At 43.8% G+C, this 21,203-nt stretch overlaps 1 protein-coding gene across 14 annotated transcripts in view; it reads right to left on the bottom strand.

Moving 5' to 3' along the window:
* Window positions 1-583: 583 nt before the first annotated feature.
* PPP6R3 (protein phosphatase 6 regulatory subunit 3) overlaps window positions 584-21,203 on the bottom strand; it is a 159,836-nt gene continuing 139,216 nt past the window's right edge. For 8 of the 14 annotated variants that reach the window (XM_032153703.2, XM_058439023.1, XM_032153700.2 and 5 more), the window contains 7 exons: window positions 19,253-19,374; window positions 14,945-15,098; window positions 13,470-13,576; window positions 11,965-12,115; window positions 5,800-5,817; window positions 5,407-5,526; window positions 584-2,094 (listed from right to left, as the gene is read on the bottom strand). In XM_032153703.2, coding sequence (XP_032009594.1) covers window positions 2,043-2,094; window positions 5,407-5,526; window positions 5,800-5,817; window positions 11,965-12,115; window positions 13,470-13,576; window positions 14,945-15,098; window positions 19,253-19,374 — 724 coding nt within the window. In that variant the 3' untranslated portion in view covers window positions 584-2,042. The remainder of the gene's footprint in view (window positions 2,095-5,406; window positions 5,527-5,799; window positions 5,818-11,964; window positions 12,116-13,469; window positions 13,577-14,944; window positions 15,099-19,252; window positions 19,375-21,203) is intronic. The other 6 variants (XM_058439025.1, XM_058439026.1, XM_058439027.1 and 3 more) reach the window with 1 other exon arrangement.

The following is a 21,203-nucleotide window of genomic DNA, read 5'->3' as shown; positions in this document are numbered from 1 at the left end:
AAGTAGAAACAAAATGAGGGCACACTTGCTCCTGTCCTTGGCTTGGCCCCTCCAACCTCCAAAAGAACTGTCCTCCCCATTGTCATATTCTTTCCCTGCTACGAAAGACAAAACAAAATGCTGCCCCAAAGAAAAGTCCCAGAGGCTCTCTCCCTAGCAGTCAGTGGGATGAAGCAAGACACTGTTACCTTGAGTGGGATGGAGAAGCCACCAGGTCCATACCACGGAGGCCACGTGTGCCACCAGTGGAGCCAAACCCTGGCCATGGCTGGCAAAACTCGCCACCAGGTGAGACTAGAGCATATTATCTACCAGCAATCCCCGAAGTCCAATGCCATTCAAGTCAGGCAGCCCTGAGGCAAGCAGGAGGAGCCCTGTCTTCTGGGGGTGCTGCTTCCAGAGGAGGCCCAAGGACAGTCTCTCAAGAGAGCTCACCCGGGAAAGACGGTTCCTGAGGAGGCGCGCAAAGGTCAAGGGAGCCACCCTTGCCACCTGTCCCAGGGCTTACTGCTGACTCCACTGTCCTGTAAGTGCTGGAGTCTCTACACCACTTAAAATGAAAAAGGAAATCAGAAATAAGGCATTAGATGTTTGATTCTTTTATTTCCATATGCAATGTAATGTTTAGGCACGCTGCTTGGGATGCTATTTCTAAAAAAATTGTTGGCCATTTTCCAGAATATCCTTTTGGTTTTAAATACTGGTCAGGAAAAACAAATGATGTAAAAATACGTGAATAATTTTCTATTACAGAAATGAAAAACTGATTTGCATCTAAAAGTGCAAGAGGTGAAGTAATTTAACCCTTTCACCAGACGATATGGCAATATACAATATATTGCTTCAGCTGTTTGAGAAGGCTGTGATGTATTTTTGTACTGACATAGAAAATTATAAATTACATTGAATTAGTATCCATAATCACTATATATATACATAAACCAGTTCTAAAAAAATACACTGGTTTAAATTTATGAGTGAAAACCTCACAAGGTACAGTAAACAATTAGCATGCTTCGGTGCCAGATTTTGATTTCTACTTTTAAAATACTAGCCTGTAAAATGAACGTACTCTAATTCCATTAGCAGCACGAGCATTTTCAACTGACTTGCCTAATAGGATTTAGGTCTGTTAAATATGCAGATTGCTCTGAAATGTTCATTGGTGATGCTTGTTAACAAGGTAAATTTTGGTGAATGGGTTAAAAGGCAGATGAACTACCAAACGAAACAAACAAAAAACAAAAACAAAAGCCAAAAAAAACCCAAAACACAAGCCATATACACTCCAAAATAGTCTAGTGTTTCACTTGTAGGAATAATCATTTCAAGCAAACAAGACTTGAACAGAACATATGGCTTTACAATAACATCAATTTATCAACTATGATGTAGCAATAAATACTTAATCTCTACCAATAGACTTACATTTTTGATCCGTTTTAAACAATACAGAAAACAATTACCAATCAAAAACTGGTTATAAAAAGAACACCAAATATTTCTTATTCAAAATCACTTTTGTAAGTTAGAACAACCAAAATAACACTTAGAGGGCATTTTCATTCTATAACTCCTTGTCAGCCTGGAAGAAAAATGAATTCATAATTTTGTACAAGGTGAAAAATGTATGAAAACCGCCTAATACTTTGGTCACACTAATAATTGTCAAATAGTTATGTTTCAAATACAATAGATCTGTGTATTCACTTTTATAAAACTATTCTTACAGCCATTTTAACTATAGTATTACTACTATTATTACATGGGTGGCAAGATCTTATTTCACAGGCTACCCATTATTTAGAACAATACAATATAAACATACGCAAAAATTCTTGGTATTTGTCAATGTGCAATATTTTTACACTTCTGAATTTCTCTGTACAATGTCTTAGAATCTAGAATATAAAGGTTGCTGGTCCTGATCCCTTGCAGAGTGAGTGCAGCAGTGACAGCTTGGTGGGCTCCAGCTGACCCCTCCAGAGCCCCTGAGTGGTGGCGGTCTGCAGTCCTCAGTCAGCAGCAGCAGATGTCACCCGTCATACAGGGCCATTCACTGAAGTGTCACCTGGTACGCTTGGCTGGCCAGTCCTAAGGAGCAACAGACAGCCATCGGAGGCACTTGCAGCAGACATATGAAAAGCAAAACCTACTTAGCTGAGCTCCCCAAGGGCAGGGAACACTTATTTTAACATTGTTTTGAACTTAGTAAGTTTTTAATAAAATATGTAAATGAATGGAGCTAAAGCTCTAGAAAAATCTGAGTGGCATCTAAGCTTCATCACCGGGTGAGCAAGCATTCAGCAAGGGCAGCAGCAGAGCAAATGCTCTGGGAGAACCACCCCACCACGGCCTCCAAGAAGCACAGGGAGCGGCTAGGTCAGTAGGGTATAAACTGTGGCTTCCAGAGCCTTCAGGAGCTATGTGCTCATCGCTCCTTCAAGAAAGCTTTTATGTGACCCACAGATTGGAATCCACATACTATTTCACTTGGAAACAGGATTCTGCTACTAGGAAAGGGGGAAAAAAGGAAATGAAAGAAAAGGTTTGCAAATAAACTACTAGAAAAAAAAGTGTCCACTTGAAGAACATGTTCCCACAAAGCAAATGTTAGGCTCCAAACTGGGAGGGAATAACAGGTGGGACAAAGTGTCCAGGTTTTGCCTTCCTGCCAAAATTACAACCTGAATATATAACCTATTCTGGAAGGCTTGACCAAAATTGTATCATCAAGCAGACTTGGGAAAGGGTGCTTAGGGCCGTAAATGGGATGCCCACAAGCACTTTTCCACTAGCATTCACAATTTACAGCTAGAATGCTATCCATGCCTTACACCTGCTGGTTATACAGTGAGCCAGTAAGTCAGCTCTGCACACACAATCCACTCTGCTCACTTACATCTGATGGTGGCTCCACGTATGAGACATAGGAACCGAGACTTCTGGAACCAGACATAACTGGTATATAACTTGCCTTCACTTAACAAGCTTAGCGATCTTATAAGTAGATTTCTTAGCCCCTCTCAGTTCTGTTTTCTCCTCTGTAAAATGGGAAAATAATAACCCTCCCTGCACCCCACAGGGCTTCACTAGTATACATATGCAATAAGTACATAACGTGTGCAGCATGCTTAGCACACCAGAAGCACAAAGGACATGCTTGATAAAACAGCTGTGAAAAGTGAGATCATGTGGCAATGCAGATCTTTAAGTGTGACAGGAAACAGCACGCCTGCCAATCCAAGGAACTGTGGTATCTGGCTGGGATAGGAACCACACAGGAAAGATGAGTGAGCTTCAATATCCCATGCTGTCATACGTCGCTGTAGAACACGTGCAATCTAGAACGCACTCTAGGTCTGCCCTAATGCCCACTCCAACGTCACCTTCTCAGAGATCCTTTCCCCCACACCCCAGCTCGCATGGACCCCTGTCCCTTCTTCATGGCTTCTTGATGAATGTGCCTCTAAGTATGCCCCGAGATCACTGGGTGTCCATGTGCTGCAGCTTTATGACCCGGCCTAGACCAGTGGCCACCACACACAAATGTGTGTCAGAGGGAAGAAGGACAGATGGACAAAGGTATGGACCCAAGTGATGCCCCTCTTCTTCCACTGGCTCACCCCATCTTTTCCTCCATCCCTTGGCCCAGCAGGTTAGGGCAGGGCTCTTCAGAGCAGGCATTCCCAGCCACAGAGGAGAGCAAGTGGCTTTCCCCTTATGCAAACAATTCTTCTGTGCTCAGCCAAGGAAATGACTCCAGAGCCTTGTGCATCCTTATGACAGAGAAACCAAGAATATTCCGCTGAAGCAACTGCCCCAAACTGGGATGGACCTGGACGATCCTGCCTAGGCAGCCCTCAATATAAAGGAAATTTATAGGTAGAAATCAGAGAGCTGAGGCCGGGCACGGTGGCTCATGCTTGTAATCCCAGCACTTTGGGAGGCAGAGGCGGGCGGATCACGAGGTCAGGAGATCGAGACCACGGTGAAACCCCGTCTCTACTTAAAAAATACAAAAAATTAGCCGGGCGTGTTGGCGGGCGCCTGTAGTCCCAGTTACTCGGGAGGCTGAGGCAGGAGAATGGCGTGAACCCGGGAGGCGGAGCTTGCAGTGAGCCGAGATCGCGCCACTGCACTCCAGCCTGGGTGACAGAGCAAGACTCCGTCTCAAAAAAAAAAAAAAAAAAAAAAAAATCAGAGAGCTGAAATGATTGGGAATTAGACCTATAAAGGACCATTAAAAAATACATTGAAAACCCCAAGAGAGAGAGTGACTTGCCCAATCCGTAGAAGCAGAGTTGAGGCAGCTTCCCAGTGCTAGAGGGCCACCCTGCCTCTTCCCCCAAAAGCCTTCATTAGAGCCAACATGCTCAAATAGTTCTTAATTTGTTTTATATGCAAAAAAATTTTTAATTACAAAAACAAAGGCTTTATTTTGGCTACGATTTCCACAGGAGGAACACAAACAGCTTGCTACACTGAATACAGGATTTTGGACCAACAAAGAGTGCTCCCTGCTGGTTCCCACTGGTTATGCTCTCTCACAATGCTGGCAAGATTTGGGGGAGGATGGGGTGGGGTGGGGGGTTAAAACTTCTCTGAAATAGCTTTAAAGGTCATTTTATTCCTTATGGAAGGAATATACAATCTTAGCTACATTTGCTCACAGAAGTTAATTGTGGGAAGTGCTGAACAAAGCTTCCTGTGGCCCAGGGGCGTAGCCTCATCTTTGGGCCATGCTCAGTCTTGCTAAGGGCCTGGCATGGGCTCTGGGTGGCTGAGGCTTAGACTGGCCCATCCCTTCTGACCACTGGCTCAGGCTAAGCAAAAAGTGACTAGAAACAAAACATCACATTCTAAGTCACACAGCTCTGGGAGTGGGCATTTCATACTTAAGATTATAGGGAGTCACTTAAGCACTAAGAATTATTTAGCTACATGTATGAAAGGGCTCCAGCAAGTTCTCCTTGTGTCACACAGGCAGGACTGTGGGCAAACAGGCACCACGATCTGCTCATGCCTGGCGGCTGGGTGACTTTAGTGGGGCCAATGAGAACTCAAGTCCTGGAGGGGCTTAATGTCACCCTCAGCTCAGTACCTCAACAACAAAGGCGAGGAGACCCCTCTGTTTGGAGCCACTTCTAAAAGAGCGAGTGACGTTAAAGAGTCTCTAAAAACTGGTTTTTGGCTTCTGCACGAAGGAGAGGAACTGCTGTTTCTAAGTTCTCAGCTCAGTCGGACTCAGCTCATTGAGGACTGAGAAAACCCTGTCCTGCCAGGTCAGTGGCTGAAGACTTGAGCACAGCTGTAAACGATCCCTCTAGTCCCCTCCCAACTCCCGGGAAGCAACAGGCAAGGTGAGGGCAGGGCTGGGGTGGGTTTGAGGAGGCGGGTGGTTACCTCTGCTCGGGACTGCTGCTGGGAGGCCGGGGCGCGGCGCACTTCACCTCTGCAGTCTCGGGGCTCTCCTCCGCGTCTTTACAAGCAGCATCTTGAGAGGTAGACAGTTTCCCTTCCTCACTGCAGTAAAGAGGATGACAGGCACATCAAACACCCTAGGGACCAGCACCTAGGCACCAGAGGATGAGGTCACATGCAGATGGCTCTGGAGTCATGACTGCCGTGGAGGCAAAGCGTCCTGGGACTGAGCATGCGCAGGGTGCACGATCACACAACCAGACAGTGACTGGGGAATCACAAAAGGAAAGGGTCGCACACAGGTGGGAACCAAAACAGGGACAATGTAATGTGGCTGGCGTCTGATAAAGAACAGTCCCATAACACTGTACATACCGATAGGATTTCAACACTCTGAAGCCCAGTGTGCAAAACAGAAAAAGAAATGTACAAGAGTTTCAGAATACTCCTAGAAATGAGGAATTTGGGGGAATAGTATGTCCACGACTGCACGTAAGCAAAACTGCAGACTCGGTGAAGGTGTCAAAGAACCTGTTTGAAGGAATGAGTCTTTAGTTAAAGCACTTTGCTTTGGGGGCCAAGCCCACCATTAAAGCAGCAAGACAGACCCCATCAGCTTGCTGGCTGGAAGCCTCAGTCACATGAGGTCACCGTGTTGACTGCATCGGATTTCACGGCTCCTCGAGTTGCCCTCGAACAATGTGTAAGAAGCACAAATGCCAGAAGGAGAAGAGGGGGCCAAGAGCTGATCCTAACGGCACAGAGGATTTGGGGAAAATGAGACCCAGAAGGATTGTTTTTCCCCCTTAGATGGTTCTTAGTGGAGAAAGACACAAGAGACACTTTCCTCAGCTCTGCGGGCTAGAAATTTAGACTCTGCCTATTCAGTCTGGGATTCCCCTTTTTACGTAATCACAATGGCACTAATGAGAGTGAAAGGTCCATCACTCAGAGCTGATTCTGTCCTGGATTTTGCTTATGAAAAACCTCTTATTAGGATGCATTCTTGGATCGTTTCCCGATAGTTCCAAGCAATTTATAAGTAGGAAAATGAGTTAAAATCGTATGATTTAGTGCTCATCTGAATTACGTGGTTCCTTCTTTGTAAAGTTACTCTTCTTCATCCCCATTCTCCACTCCTTTCCCTTCAAAGCAACTAATATGTTTCTAATTCTTTAAAAAAATAGTCATAACATAATGTGTATTCTGAGTCGCTAACTGGGATGGATTCAACTCTACATCTCATTGTATTTACCTCTTAACTCAGCAAGTCGGGGAGACCCACTGTCCCCGCTGACTGTGGCACAGCACCCGTGGCGTGCACCTACCACTCCACATGGCTTCTCCCAACTAAAGCTGCCCTCCACCTCCACACTTCCATGCAGGGTGCTGTGACGACCATCACTGTCCACAGCCCCTGGCAGACCTGTCTGGGCATTTCTCAGTACTTGACACCCAGGAGTGAAGAGTTGTAGGCCATTTTTCTACCTACAAAGAACCCCACGCTACTACCCAGAATGACTGCCCCGATCTGTATTCCTCATCAGCAGGCCACCAGGGCCCCGCAGGCTGCAGCCCACCGCCACTCAGCATCATCCACCTTTAACTGCTGCTCATGTAAGAAGAGTATCAAGTGCTATATTGTTATCATTTATAATTCTCTGATGAGTTGTGAGCATTTCTTTTTATTTTATTTTTAGCTTTTAAGGCTTGTCTATAAACTTATCTTTTACCAATATTCTGATTTGGGTTTTCTTCTTCTTACTAGTTTATAGGAAGTCCTTGAATATATAATGTCAGTCTCTTGTTGATTTAGCTACTACAGATTTTTTTTCAGTTTGCCATCAGCCTCTTAATTTTGTCTGCAGCATTTTATCAACCAGAAATTCTGAACTTTAATATAATCTAACTGAACTCTTTGCATTATAGTTTCTGTTTTTGAAGGCTTTTTTGTTTTGTGTTGTTTTGTTTTAAAGAAGTCCTGCCGAGGAAGGAGGCTCACTTGAAGCCAGGAGTTTGAGACCAGCCTGGGCCACAAAAATAAAAAAGCAAACAAAAAAATTAAGCCAGGAGTGGTGGCACACAACTGTAGTTCCAGCTACTTGGGATACTGAGGTGGGAGGACTGCTGGAGCTCAGGAGTGGGAAGTTACAGTGAGCTATGATTGCGCCACTGCATTCCAGCCTGGGCAACAGAGCGAGACCTCGTGTTAAAGAAAAAAAAAATCTAGATTAGATATAGACTGACAGATGATAGATTAGATAGGCAGACAGACAGACAGATAGATAGATGACAGACAGATGAGATAGATACAGAAGTCCCTTTCTGCCCACAGGTTAAAAAGACATTCTCTATTTCTATTATTAACCATCATGAGACTCTGGCCTCTGGCCTCATCACTTAACTCTAGTGCCTCAGTTTCCTCACCTGAAAAGCTGGGATAATAATCCCAGTACCTATCTTATAGGGTTCCTAAGAATAATCCATGAGTTACCACACATGGAGTGTGTAGAGAACAGGGCCTGGTGCACAGAAAGCACTACATGTTTTTCTTACTGTCTTCTAATCCAGCTGGAGTTGTTTTAGGATGTAGATTAGGGACGATCTCGCCTGACTTTTCCTTTTGGTGAGCCAGCCCTTCCTCTCCCCTCCCCATTATTAATCCCTCTATTTCATCACACTGACACCTGTACCTGTTTGGACACTAATATCAAAACTGTTCCAATCACTGTGACTTTGCAGCATGACTGAGTATCTGGCAGGGCAAGTCTCTTTTTCAGTCTTCCCTTTTGGTTACCTCTAAGCAATTTGGGAACCTTTATTTTTCCATATAAATGTTAGAGTATTAAGTTCCTTCTAAAAATCCAATTCAAATTTGGATTGAGACTGCGTTAAACACTAACTTCAGGATGGCAGATGTCTTTGCAGCACTAAGCTATGCCATGGTTTCCACTTGTCCAGATTTCTTCAAGTTTTCTCTATAGAGACTTGGGTTAAGGTCATTCCTGAATAATTTATATTTTGATGTATTTTGGAATAATACCTTGCTTTTTATTTTATGTTCTGGTTGCTTACTACTGATGAAGAAAAAGACTACTGATTTTTTAAACTGATTTCTTACTCAATAGCTTTACTGAATTCTTACTAGTTACAAGTTTGCTACTGACTTGGTTGTAGGTAATCATTACCACCCACAAAGAACAACAGTTTTATCACTTCCTCCTGATCTTTACCTATAACTCTATTTCCTTTTCCTTCCAGGACTGCCTAACACTGGCAATGAAAATGGACATCCTTTAAGGCTTCGTCTTAAAGTGAATGCATCTAAACTTTCCTCATTAGGTATAAGTTTTGCTGTAGCCTTTTGGTATTGGTATTTAACTTATACCAAGTTAATGAAATTCATGGCCAGGCACGGTGGCTCACATCTGTAATCTCAGCACTTTGGGAGGTGGAGGCAGGTGGATTGCTTGAGCTCAGGAGTTTGAGACCAGCCTGGGTGACATGGTGAAACCCCATCACTACAAAAAACAAAACAAAACAACAAAAAAAAACTACAAAAATTTGCTGAGCATGGTGGCGTGTGCCTGTAGTCCTAGTCCCAGCTACTTGGGAGGTTGAGGTGGGAGGATGGCTTGAGCCCAGGAGACAGAGATTGCAGTGAGCCGAGATCACATCACTGCACTCATCTTGAAGAAGAAAGAAGAAAGAAGAAGAAAGAAGGAGGAAGGAGGGAGGAGGAGGAGGAAAGAAGAAGAAAAATAAATTCACTTCTGTTACCAGTTTTCTCAGTTTTAATCATATATAGCTATGGAACCTTATCAAAAAAAAAATCAAAGACTGACTTTCTGTCTAACACCATATATGGAGATTAAACTGACAGATTTCTCTGACTTTGAGCCATCCTTGCCTTCCAGGATAAACCCTAACTAATCATTATAAATTATTTTTAATACACTGTTGGATCCAGTCAGCAAATACCTTACACAGGATTTTTGCATTCAGTAGCTTGTAAGTGGCATGAACTGATCATTTTCTGTAATTATCTTTATCTGGTTTTGGAATTCAAATTTCACTGCCCTCATAAAATGAGCCGGGCAGGTTTTGTACTTTTTCTATTTTCTCTAACAACTTAAGATAGGAATTAGTAGACTGGTGAGCATGAAATAGCATTTACTTACTACTGTAACTGACAGGTCCCATTTACTCTGGATTTGGTTTGCTCCCTGTTTTCCTCCACAGACAGTTGCTTGTTTGCATCCTTTGCCCATTTAAAAAAATTAGACTATCTCTTATTGATATAAGGTTCTTTCTAATATCCTGCCTACTGGTTCTTTACTGGTTGTGGCTTGTCTTTTCATTTTATGTCTTCTGGGATATTAGAAATTAAAGTCAAACTTACCAATATTTTCCTTTATGGTTTGGCTTTTTATGGTTAAAAGATGCCTTACACCCAAACTGTAAAGATATTCTCTTTTGTTGTCTTCTAAAAGCTGTACAGTTCATGCTTTTCATATTTATGTTGAGACAAAATATCTAATTTTATTTTTCTACTATGTGGATAATCACTATTTACTAGTCCACTCTTTCCTCACTGAATTTGGCATTCTAATGTAACAAGTTCATGTAGTGGAGGGGATCTCTTTGTAGAATTCTTTGCCAAAGCCATACCATCTCAGTAGCTTTACTAAGTTTTGTATTCGTTTTTGTTTGAGACAGGGTCTCATTTTGTCCCCCAGGCTGGAGTGCAGCGGGGAACACAGCTCACTACAGCCTCGACTTCAGCACCCCCAAGTAGCTGGGACCACAGGCACACACCACCACACTCAGCTAATTTTTGTATTTTTTGTAGAGACAGGGTTTCGCCACGTTGCCTAGGCTGGTCTTGAACTCCTGGGCTCAAGCAATCCGCCTGCCTAATCCTCCCAAAGTGCTGGGATTACAGGTGCAAGCCGCCACACTCGGCCAGCTTTACTAAGTCTTGATATCTAATATGGTGAAGCCCCTCACTTTTTTCTTTAAAATGTTTTTGGCTATTCCTGGCTTTCTTTGGTCTTAGGACTATTACAATCAGTTTCTCAGTTTCCATGAAAATCTCTATTGGGGTTTTGATGGAAATTTCATTAATTTCATAGACGAACTTGTTCAGAAATGCTAAAAATATCTTCACATTGATAAACATGGCAAATCTTGATATTTATATTCAGGTCTTCAATATATTCAATGAGATTTTAAACTTTTCCCATAAAGGTCATATTCCTAGTTATAGATAAGGTTTTACATTTTTATTAAAAACAAACAGGCACATATGGAATATCTTATATTGATTTATAGGATGCAAGTGATTTTTGTATGTCTCCAGGAAACCTGCTAAACTTTTCTATTAATCCTTATCTATAGATTCAATTGGAATTTTTATGTATAAATCATAGTCTATAAACAGCGACTATTTATTTATTTGGTATGCTGCCATTTGCTAAGCCACCAGCACAGTGCTGAAGACAAATAGCAACTGTAGGTCCCACTTTCTGGTTCTTGTCTTTAAAGGGAATACTTCTAATGCCTCACTGTGAAGAATCAAGTCTACTCTAGATTTTCTAGAGATACTTACCAGTTTCACCTATTTACTTTCTATTCATAGGCTGCAAAGAAAATCATGAACAGCTTTAATTTGTAATCGAATGCTTTTCTCCTTTTGTCTGTGAATTACTCTGAATAATTTTTACCATGTACACATTGGTGTTTACATTGTGTGACTGGAGCACATATCCTTGGTCATGACTTTAAAATACGTTGCTACATTTGGTTTGCTAGCTTTTAACTTAAAAGTTTTGAGAATAAATGCTCATGTAAGAAATCAGTCTACAATCAGTTTTCTTCTTTCACTCCTTGTTTTGTAGTGACCTCGCAATAAGCTGGGAGGCATTCCTTCTTGTAATGGCTGGAACAGTCTCTAACACTAAAGCTCTAAGCACAGGCTTAGCTGCAGTCCTTAAGTTTTGACACACATTTTTCCCATTATTCTCTCAGTCTTAGATTTTTAATATCCATTACAATTGCTTTTTTGAGTTTAGAAGTCAGGTTAATTTCTAAGTGTCATGTTCTTTTACAGCTATCATTTTGCTACTAAATTTTCATGACTGCATTATGTCCAGAGATAATCATCTGTATATTACTGAAAATAAGTAAAGGTTTTTGTAAAGCCAGTCAACCTGAAACTGGTTTTCATGGGCCATGCTCTGTAGCCTGCTACACAAGCCAATTTCTATTGTGATTAAAGATTTATTAATTCTCATAGTTCTATCAAACTGCTAGATGTAAAATACAGTCTTCTGAACACATTTATGGCGAAAAAGGCACTTAGGGGCCTAAACTCTCCATCTCTTCATTAAGATTTATTGTGTTTAATGGAGACAATAGACATCAAGCTAGTATCTGAACATTCATTTGAATCAAATTAAAAATTTTAATGTTTGAGGTTTCTGCCCCACCATCCTCCCAATAACCTGAAGCTGCCAGCAAGATCTCACCCCTGGTTACCTTTTGAAGACCGCAGTCTCTGTCTTGGCATCTACAGTGAGGCTGAGCGTTTCCTTCATGCCGCCATTCATCACTGTCTCAGTTACCTTGTCTGTACTTTCTGCATCCTCCTCTCCGTCAGAGCTGGCTTCCATGGCCACACTGCCTGGCACTGAAAAGAATACAGCTGACAGTCACACACCGCAAGCCGGAAAAGGAACTGGCACCCCACCACTGTACAAACCCATCTACCCAATGTGACATCTACTGCTTGAAGAAAAAAAGATTGAGATGGCTTCTGCCTGCTGTTGCCTGGGCCACATTCTTGATGGGCACAGACTTCTTAAAGATGCCCACTAAAGAGGGGTTTCATGGGTTTTCTTTACTAGAGACTAGCAAGTCCCCTACATCCCTCCCAGCTCAGCGTCCACCTCCATACCCAGCGTCTCCCAGCAGACACATGTGCTCCTAATTGTTCCAGTCTGGGGCAGAGCAGCAGTTACACATTCTACCCTCTACTCACTTGGGCTCTATTTGCTTTTCTTTGTTTTAAAAATTACTTTCTTGTGGTGTTGCTGGTGGATTGTTTCTTTGTTCTCTAATAGGAAGCCACACAGGTGATGAGCCTGGCTGAGGTGAGGCTTCCTGGATTCAAACACTGACATCAGCACTTCCTAGCTGTAGACTACTTGGACAAGGAACCTCATCTATCACCTGAGTTTCCTTATCCAGAAAAGGGGATCAGTGCACCCACTTACAGAACCACTGAGGAGCAAAATGCGGGAATCTGTATCTAATGTTCAGGAGGATGATGAAACTGGCATTAGTTATTGGTTTTATTCCTTTCCCTTGCCCCTGGGAAGGAGGGTTCTCACACCCTCTACCTGCACCTCATTTCTTTTTCTAAGAACTCACTCCTTGAGCCCACCTCATGATTCGTGCCCTCCACATCTTTTTGGTTCCCATCACACTCCCTTTGCTAGCATCCCCCTCCTCCCAAAGCCCTGTCCATCAAGGTGAAAACAGTTCAGGGCCAGTGCAAGGAACACATGTGACTAGGTAGAGTAATAGGAAAACCCATGGAACTTTAGAGATTCCCAGGACTATTCAATCTGCTTATAATGGTGAAGTGAAAATAACCAGCCCCACAGCTCTAAACAAACCCAGATACACCCACATGCTTGAGCAAAGAAAACTCCAAGGGACAACTACACACAGGCTTGGCTGCACACGTCTAATTCCAGTTTTATTCACCCTGGGTACTATGGGCTTAGGCCTTCTTCCCTCTAGACCTGTTTCCTAATCTGCACGCTGCATGCCTGGTAACTTAGAGCCCTTACTCTTTCCGCAGTCAGCATGCTGTGGTTCTAGAAGGACAGGCACAATTTCTTTCATCAGCTGCCCTGTGGACATCAGACCCACCATCTCACTCCCCGGCTCCACTAGCCCCTGAGCCTGATAGTCAGGTCTGGTTTGACAAAGCAGCCACGTGACCTTGGCGTGTACCCAGGCCTCTCTGCACACACCTTCTGGCTGCACTGCCAGGGCAGCCGCACTGGGAGTCAGAGGGTCCATGGGTTCAGTGCTGGTTTCCATTTCCACTGGAGAATTACTCCTTAAAGAATCTTTTGTGCTTTCAAAAAAGAGAAAATTCAGATATTAGCAGCAGGGAATGGTCCTCAGTTACCCTATGATTCACAATAAAAGCCTTTACAAATAAGTTTTTGTTAGGAGACGTTAGCATCTGTGTAAGAGTCACTGGGTTACAAACTCCAATGACCCATGAATCTAAGTGCTAGTAGCTGTTTGAAGAAGCAGATGAGTGCGGGCAGGCAAATGTTCTGTTAAGCCAGCAAAGCAGTAAGAGAGGGACTTTGTAAAGCATTCTAGACAGGCTCATCATGTCCCAACCTCTCATCCCACCACAGTCACTGGAGGCTCCCAGAGCTTGAACAGCAAAGACATACACTGTGCAATGGCAACAGTATTTATCAGGTTGACTGGTTTTACAAAAACCTTTACATATCTTCAGCCACACTGCCTGGGAGAGACTGGCCCTCTTAATGATATTTGTTGTTGGAATTGTGGAAACATAGTAAAAAACACCAAATGCCTGAGCAGTAAGGGGTGGGGGCGAGGGAGATCATTACACTTCCTCTTTTATCCCTCACTCCCACAAACTCAGAGACGTGCACACAGAGGGTAAAGAGAAGCAAGCTGCTTCAATCACACCCTCAAGTAACCAAAGGCTCTTATCCTCGGGTTATAAACAGACCAAAAAAAGGAGGAGGTGGAAATGTATGTCCTGTACGGAAAAGCAGGGTAGACGAAATAACTCATTATTTTGGAGACATTTCTCACAAATCTCACTTGTACCTCTGAGTAGTAACTTAATGCTATTACTATGGTTACTACAAAGCAACATGGGTTTCAGCTTATTCTTTGGTTTGTCTAAGACACTAACTGTCAGCCCAAAACAGTTTATCTTCCTATCTTCTGAGTTACCAATGATTGGGAGCCCTTAATTGACAGCACTGGACTAGCTGCAAGTGAACTATAAGTTCATATTATCTACTGAATTCAAGATCCATTTTGTTTTCCTGCCACACCCCACACAGAGGTGCTGTGCCTGTCAGGATTTCTTGGCTTCACCTCATTCCTGTTCTCCTCAATTCTGTCCTGACAGCTCTGTGAAGCCAGAAAAGCCCATGGAGATGCATCTTCTGCTGCATCCTGCTAACTCCCTCGGACCACATCCTCACAAGCTACTTTGTTCAAGAACTACTCCCATTTCCAATTAATCCAGGAGGAAAGGAAAGGAAGATGGTGATTGTTTTTCTTACAACACAGAGCTGTGTCAGTATGCTGATGTTTAATCTTTTTCAGGGCAGTATATTCAACTTGGAAGTCAGTCAAGGTGAAGAACACATGTTAACAGCAAACACCTGACCATTCCCAGGTCCCCTGTGGAAGGGTGTAGAGACAGCACATGTTCACTCACCTCAGGGAAGACGTGAACTCTGAAAAAGAAGCCCAGCCCGTCTCTTTAGTTGGCATCGGCTCCTCTGTGCTCCAGACGTCAGATCCCACAGAGTCCAACGGAGCACCGTGGGTTGTTTCCATTGGGACATCAAAGTTAGCTGACCAGTTGGGTGCTAAAAACAGGGAAGAAATTTTATTTGGAAAACACTTCAGTTGTTTCATGTACCACAAGGTATTTATCAAAAACACATTAGCAAAAGAGACTGGAGCTGTGGGAGAAAGACACTCTCACCAATGAGGGCAGGAGCGGGCAGGGCACAGTCACCTGGAGGGCACTCTAACAATGCCCCCACATTCTCAAACCTCCCATTTCTTTTTATTATTGTTATTATTATTATTGTGTTTTTTTTTTTTTTTTTTTGAGACGGAGTCTCGCTCTGTTGCCCAGGCTAGAGTGCAGTGGCACAATCTCCACTCACTGCAAGCTCCGCCTCCCAGGTTCACGCCATTCTCCTGCCTCAGCCTCCAGAGTAGCTGGGACTACAGGCGCCTGCCACTATGCCTGGCTAATTTTTTGTATTTTTAGTAGAGACGGGGTTTCACTGTGTTAGCCAGGATGGTCTCGATATCCTGACCTCATGAACCGCCCGCCTCAGCCTCCCAAAGTGCTGGGATTACAGGCGTGAGCCACCGCGCCTGGCCTCAAACCTCCCATTTCTAACAACTGTTCCAAAAGAAATACTACACAGAGATTCAAAGCTACATGCACAAAGAGAAATTAATGTTAATTTCCTAGTTTTGACAAATGTACCATGGCTATATTCATACTCGAGGAAGCTAAGTGAAGGATATATGGGGACTTATATCTCGGCAATGTTTCTATAAATCTAAATTACTCAAAAGTAAAAAGGTTTTTTCTAAAAAAAGAACATGTTGGTTATTCAACTCCAATAAACTAGAAACAACCTTAATGCTTCTCAGTCCAGGTCTGGCTGCACTTCGCGCATTCTGTGGGCTCCCTGCAGCGCACTGCAGTTAGTTAGGCTTCCTAAGTCCTGCAGAACCAGGTCTGGCCTCAGAGGCTGAAGCAGCAGGACTTGCTTGGGCACACTTAAGGTCTGTGGGGCTCTTCTTACTATGCTGCCTGCTGGCCAAGTTTGGGTCTAATCTGCAGGTCTCTCTTTAAATGTCACCTCCTCAGACATGTGTCCCTTCTGATGAAGTCAGGTTGCTGTAGATCTCCTCTAACTGCACACCATGCTTTTCCTTCACAGAGTGCTGAATCCTCAATTCCTTGCTGGGGACAAGCCGGATGTGGGAACCACTGCATTCCATCAGGGATATTATCATAATTAGGAATCTCTAGGTTGCAAGAAGGAATGCTAGGGAACCTGGTGTAAGTTATTTAAGGGCTTATCCCAGACACAAGTGACTAAGAAGTACCTTTGTAGAACAGAAATGTTCTGATTTTAAAGACAGACTTGACTGTGACTTTGAGCAAGGTATTTGACTTCATCTGTTTGATTTCATAATGACTATTCACTTAGCAAAGATCAAAGGAGGGCTTGCATAGAGTAGGTATTTAATTAGGGTGCGCTCCATGCTTCTTGACCACCTACCTGTGTGAGTGTCACAGGGCTCCACTGACACCAAGAAGGAATAAATGCTTGAATGTTTGAAAATCTCACCTGAAACCTCCAAAAAGTCAACTTGACAGATATTTTTGCCTGCCCACTCTATGCAAAGCTCTGGAATCATTCCATCTGAGTTCCACTCTACAACTAAATTATATTACACACAAATGACTTTTCTGTTGTCACCTCTTTGAGATAGTCTTTCCCAGATGAGCTCCTGAGTCCGTGTAACATTTTAAACGATTCTGAATGTCCACAAAACCTCCAAAAGAAGCCACAGAGACTGGTGGAATGGCAGAGGCTCTCTGGGGCAGCCCTGTAGCCCTGAGGCCCTGAGAGAGAATCTTCCCCAACCCTACCCACTTGTGCCTCCAGAGATCTGAAGATGCAAAAGCAGTCTTTCCCAAGGAACGCAGAAGCAGGAGGCCTGGTTCCCTGCCACACTTAACCCCGGGAGGTAGGTAAACGTGAACCTCATACAGGGTGCTCGCCTCCTCGCTCCTTATCGCCTCCTCGCTCCTTATCCCTACACCCAGGCCCACAGTCACAGCAGCAGCAGCACGCAGTCCAGCCAAGTGTTTGTTTCCCTCCCTGTCACTTAACCATACCCAGCCTGCTAAAAGAACCAAAGATTCCAGAATGTCACTCAGCCTTCGAACAGAAGGAAATCCTGTATACACCACAGCAGGGATGAACTCTGAAGACATTATGCTAAGGGAAACAAGACAGTCACAAAGACAAATACTGTATGATTCCATTTTTTGAGATCCCTAGACTAGTCAACCCCAGAGAAACAGAGAGTAGAATGGAGGCTGCTAGGGACTGGGGAAGTGGAAATGAGGAATTGTTTAATGGGTACAGAGTTTTAGTTTAGGACGAAAAAGTTTTAAAGATCTGTTACACAACAGTATGAATGTACTACTGAACTGTACTTTTTTTTTTTCCCCAGACGGAGTCTCACTCTTGTCACCCAGGCTGGAGTGCACAGCATGATCTTGACTCACGGCAAGCTCCATCTCCCAGGTTCAAGCAATTCTCCTGCTTGATACATACATACACACCCACGAGTGGGTGTATGCCACCATGCCCAATTTTTTTTTTTTTTCTTTTTTTAGTAGAGACAGGGTGGTCTCGAACTTCTGGCCTCAATTGACCCGCCTGACTCGGCCTCCAGAAAGTACTGGGATTACAGGCCTGAGCCACTGCACCCAACCTTGAACTGTACATTAAAAAAACCACCACCACCACCACCAACAACCCCTACAGATTCCAGAGCCAACAGATCAGGGCATCTGCCCTGTCTCCTCCTCACACCTCCCTGCTGCCTGGAGCCCATCTCGCAGTTCTCATTATTTCTTATGCGTAACAGTTCAATGTCTTCATGGTTCTCCTGTCTCTACCATGCGTTTTCTTGTCCATTTTTCACTGTTGCCATGAATGTCTTGAAACAGATCCAATAATGATCTTCTTAGTCAAATCCTCAAGGGCTCCCTACAACCTTCGGAATACAACTCTTGATTTGGCCTCTGGCCTTAGCTCCCGCCACCTCATCCCCGAGCCATGCAAAACAGCAGGTTCGGGGCATTCGGATTAGTTGTTTTCTCTCTCGCATGGGCAAATCCCTATGAGTCCTTCAGCCTCACACCCACCTGCCTCTACGAGGATGCCTAGTGGAAGGCTCCCCCTTCTAGCACCCTGTCCCCATTCCCCTGCACTGCCCATCTGCTCCCCCAGCCGACCCCAAGCCCCTGGAGGCACTGTCTGTGGCCCATTCACAGTTACAGGCCTAACACCTGGCATACAGTAGGAACTTGACAAAGGCATGTTGACTGAAACTGAATTACGGAGAGAAAAGTCCACTTCCTCCTCCTGAGGGTGGGCTGGAAAAGGGGCAGCAGAAAGAAGATCTCTCTTCTTCCCCCATCCCCAGTATCCTTATCTGCTACATGTGGCAGTTTGCTAGATGACTGATCTGGTCCCATTTAGCTCTGAAGTCACCACGAGGTCCACCCTAGCTGGGCTTCAGCCTCTGGGACTGAACACAAAAAAGGCCTTGCGGGGAAATCAGAGACTGGCCGGACTTGGGGCAAGCCCTGCTATCAGCCCATACGGCTCCTTCACATGAACGTTTGTTTCCCAAACCTTTAGAAGTTTTTAGAGTATTTTTAAAAGGCCAGCTAAATCAAGTCTTCCTAGCAAGGAGCAGGGCACAAGCAAGCACTCAGCTGGACAAGTTTCAAGGCTGTGAGCTTCTGAAATCAACTACGAAGAATGCACTGAAATGCTTGTTAAGCTAAGGCTGCGTCCCCTGGCTGATTCCACTCACGAAGCCACACAATACAACCATGTCCTCCTCTTCCCACCAACACAGGGTCTTTTCCTTCTGCAAGAGCACAAAGGCCACACAGCCAGGAGACTGACCTAGCAGCGGGCTCTGTCCTCCAGCCACACCCACACAGCTGACGTTCATTTCCTACCAGGAAGAGGTACCTTATCCACAAACGCATTCTGTGCTCCTTCCCTGAAGCTGTCTCTGAAACTTAAACCTTCAAGAGGAATTCACTTGACAACACGCTTCAACCCAACCTTTCCTTCAGAAATCGTCTCAGATGCTGTGAACTGCTCCTTTGCCAACTGTTCACAATACCTAATTTCAACACAGGGCAGCTGATCTGAAGAATGAATACACTTACGTTCACTCAGGTCCACCTCCATTTTATCCTCCGTGTTGGCACTGCTGGGTTCAAACAAGTCTTGCTTTGCTCCATCTTCTTCTTCAGAGTCTGTACTTTCCTCACTGTCTGTACTCCCCGAGCTAAGGAAAAAAAAAGACCCAAGTATTTAACGCTGCTTATCAGCCACCAGCTAAATCCAGAAAATTCTAACAGTCATCCAGCAACAAAAGATCCTGTGGTGCTTCAGCAGGATCACGTCTGAGCATCACGTGGTCAGGATGCCAGGGAAGACTCAGCTTTGCGTGCGTGCTGCCCAACCTCACACTAAGCCTCCACCACAGGAGCACGTGGGCTCTGCTTAAAGTGGAGGCCACAATCTAAGAACCACCTTCTCGAAGGGGTGGACGTGTTCATTTCACTGTGGTATTCATTTGTACTTTCCTAATGTCCAAGGAGGTTGAGCATCTTTTTAAATGCTTATTTGCCATCCTATATCTTAACCTCCATTAACTGTCATTTCACACTTTTGTGCTTTTTAAAAACGGAACTGTCTTTTTCTTGAGTAAAGAGATTTCTTAACTCTATACACAAGTCTTTTATCTAATGTGTCATTTGCAAATGTTTTCTCCCAGTGCATGGTTTGTCGTTTCATTCTATTAAAAGTGTCATTTGAAGAGTGAACATTTTAAATTTTGATGACGTTCAGCTTACTAAAATCATTCTTTTATGGATGGGCGTGGTGGCTCACGCCTGTAATCCCAGCACTTTGGGAGGCTGAGGCGGGCAGACCACCTGAGGTCAGGAGTTTGAGACCAGCCTGGCCAACATGGCAAAACCCCATCTCTACTGAAAATACAAAAATTAGCTGGGTGTGGTGGCGGGCACCTGTAATTCCAGCTACTCCAGAGGCTGGGGCAGGAGAATCACCTGAATCTGGAAGGCAGAGGCTGCAGTGAGCTGAGATCACACCACTGCACTCCAGCCTGGACAATAAGAGCAAAACTCTGTCTCCAAAAAAAAAAATTATTTTTATGTATTGTGTTTTTGGTGATACATCTAAGAAATCTTTGTCTAACTCAAGGTCACAATGATTTTCTAAGTTTTTTTGTAGAAGTTTTATAGTTTAATGTTTCACATTTGGGTCTAAGATCCATTTTGAGTTAATGTATTATAGTAAGAGGTATCGATCAGTTCACTTTTTTGAATATGGATGCCTGATTGTTCCAGCACCATTTGTTGAAAAGACTATCCTTTCTCCACTGAATTGCCTTTCGCCTCTATCAAAAGTCAATTGTCCACATATGCGTAGGCCTGTATTTATGGGCTCTCTATTCTGTTCCACTGATCTATGCCCTACCTTCTTGCCCATACCATACTAATTTAACTATTGAATAAGGTAGTGTTTGTCCTCCAATTTTGTTGTTCTCTGTAAGAGTTGTTTTGGCTATTCTAGATCCTTTTCATTTCCATATGAATTTAAGAAGCAGCTTGTTAATAGCTACAAAAAAGGCTGGAAGGATTTTGTGTTGAATCTACAGATTCAACCTGGGGAGGAGAGCTGGCAGCTTAGTATTATAATATTGAGTCCTCCTACTTATAAACATTAACCAAGTTGTCTTTATCTCAGCTATGCTTTAGGCTTTTCAGCATACAGGTCTTGGACATGGTTTGTGAGATTTGTCCCTACATATTTAAATTTTTTCTCTTTTCAAAAAAATAGAGATGGGGGTCTCCCTATGTTCCTTGAGCTGGTCTCAAACTCCTGGGCTCAAGAGATCCTCCTGCCTTGGCCTCCCAAAGTGCTGGGATTGTAGGCATGAGCCACCATGCCCAGTCATATTTAATACAGTTAATAGTGTTGGTGCTACTATGAATAGTATTATTTAGTAGTTTCTCTCTCTCTCTCTCTCCTTTTTAAGAGATGGGGGTCTATATCGCTTAGGCTAGAATGCAGTGACTACAGGTGCAA

Source organism: Hylobates moloch, unplaced genomic scaffold, assembly GCF_009828535.3.
Source record: "Hylobates moloch isolate HMO894 unplaced genomic scaffold, HMol_V3 SCAFFOLD_5, whole genome shotgun sequence".
NCBI lineage: Eukaryota > Metazoa > Chordata > Mammalia > Primates > Hylobatidae > Hylobates > Hylobates moloch.
This window is presented reverse-complemented; position numbering and strand designations above follow the sequence as displayed.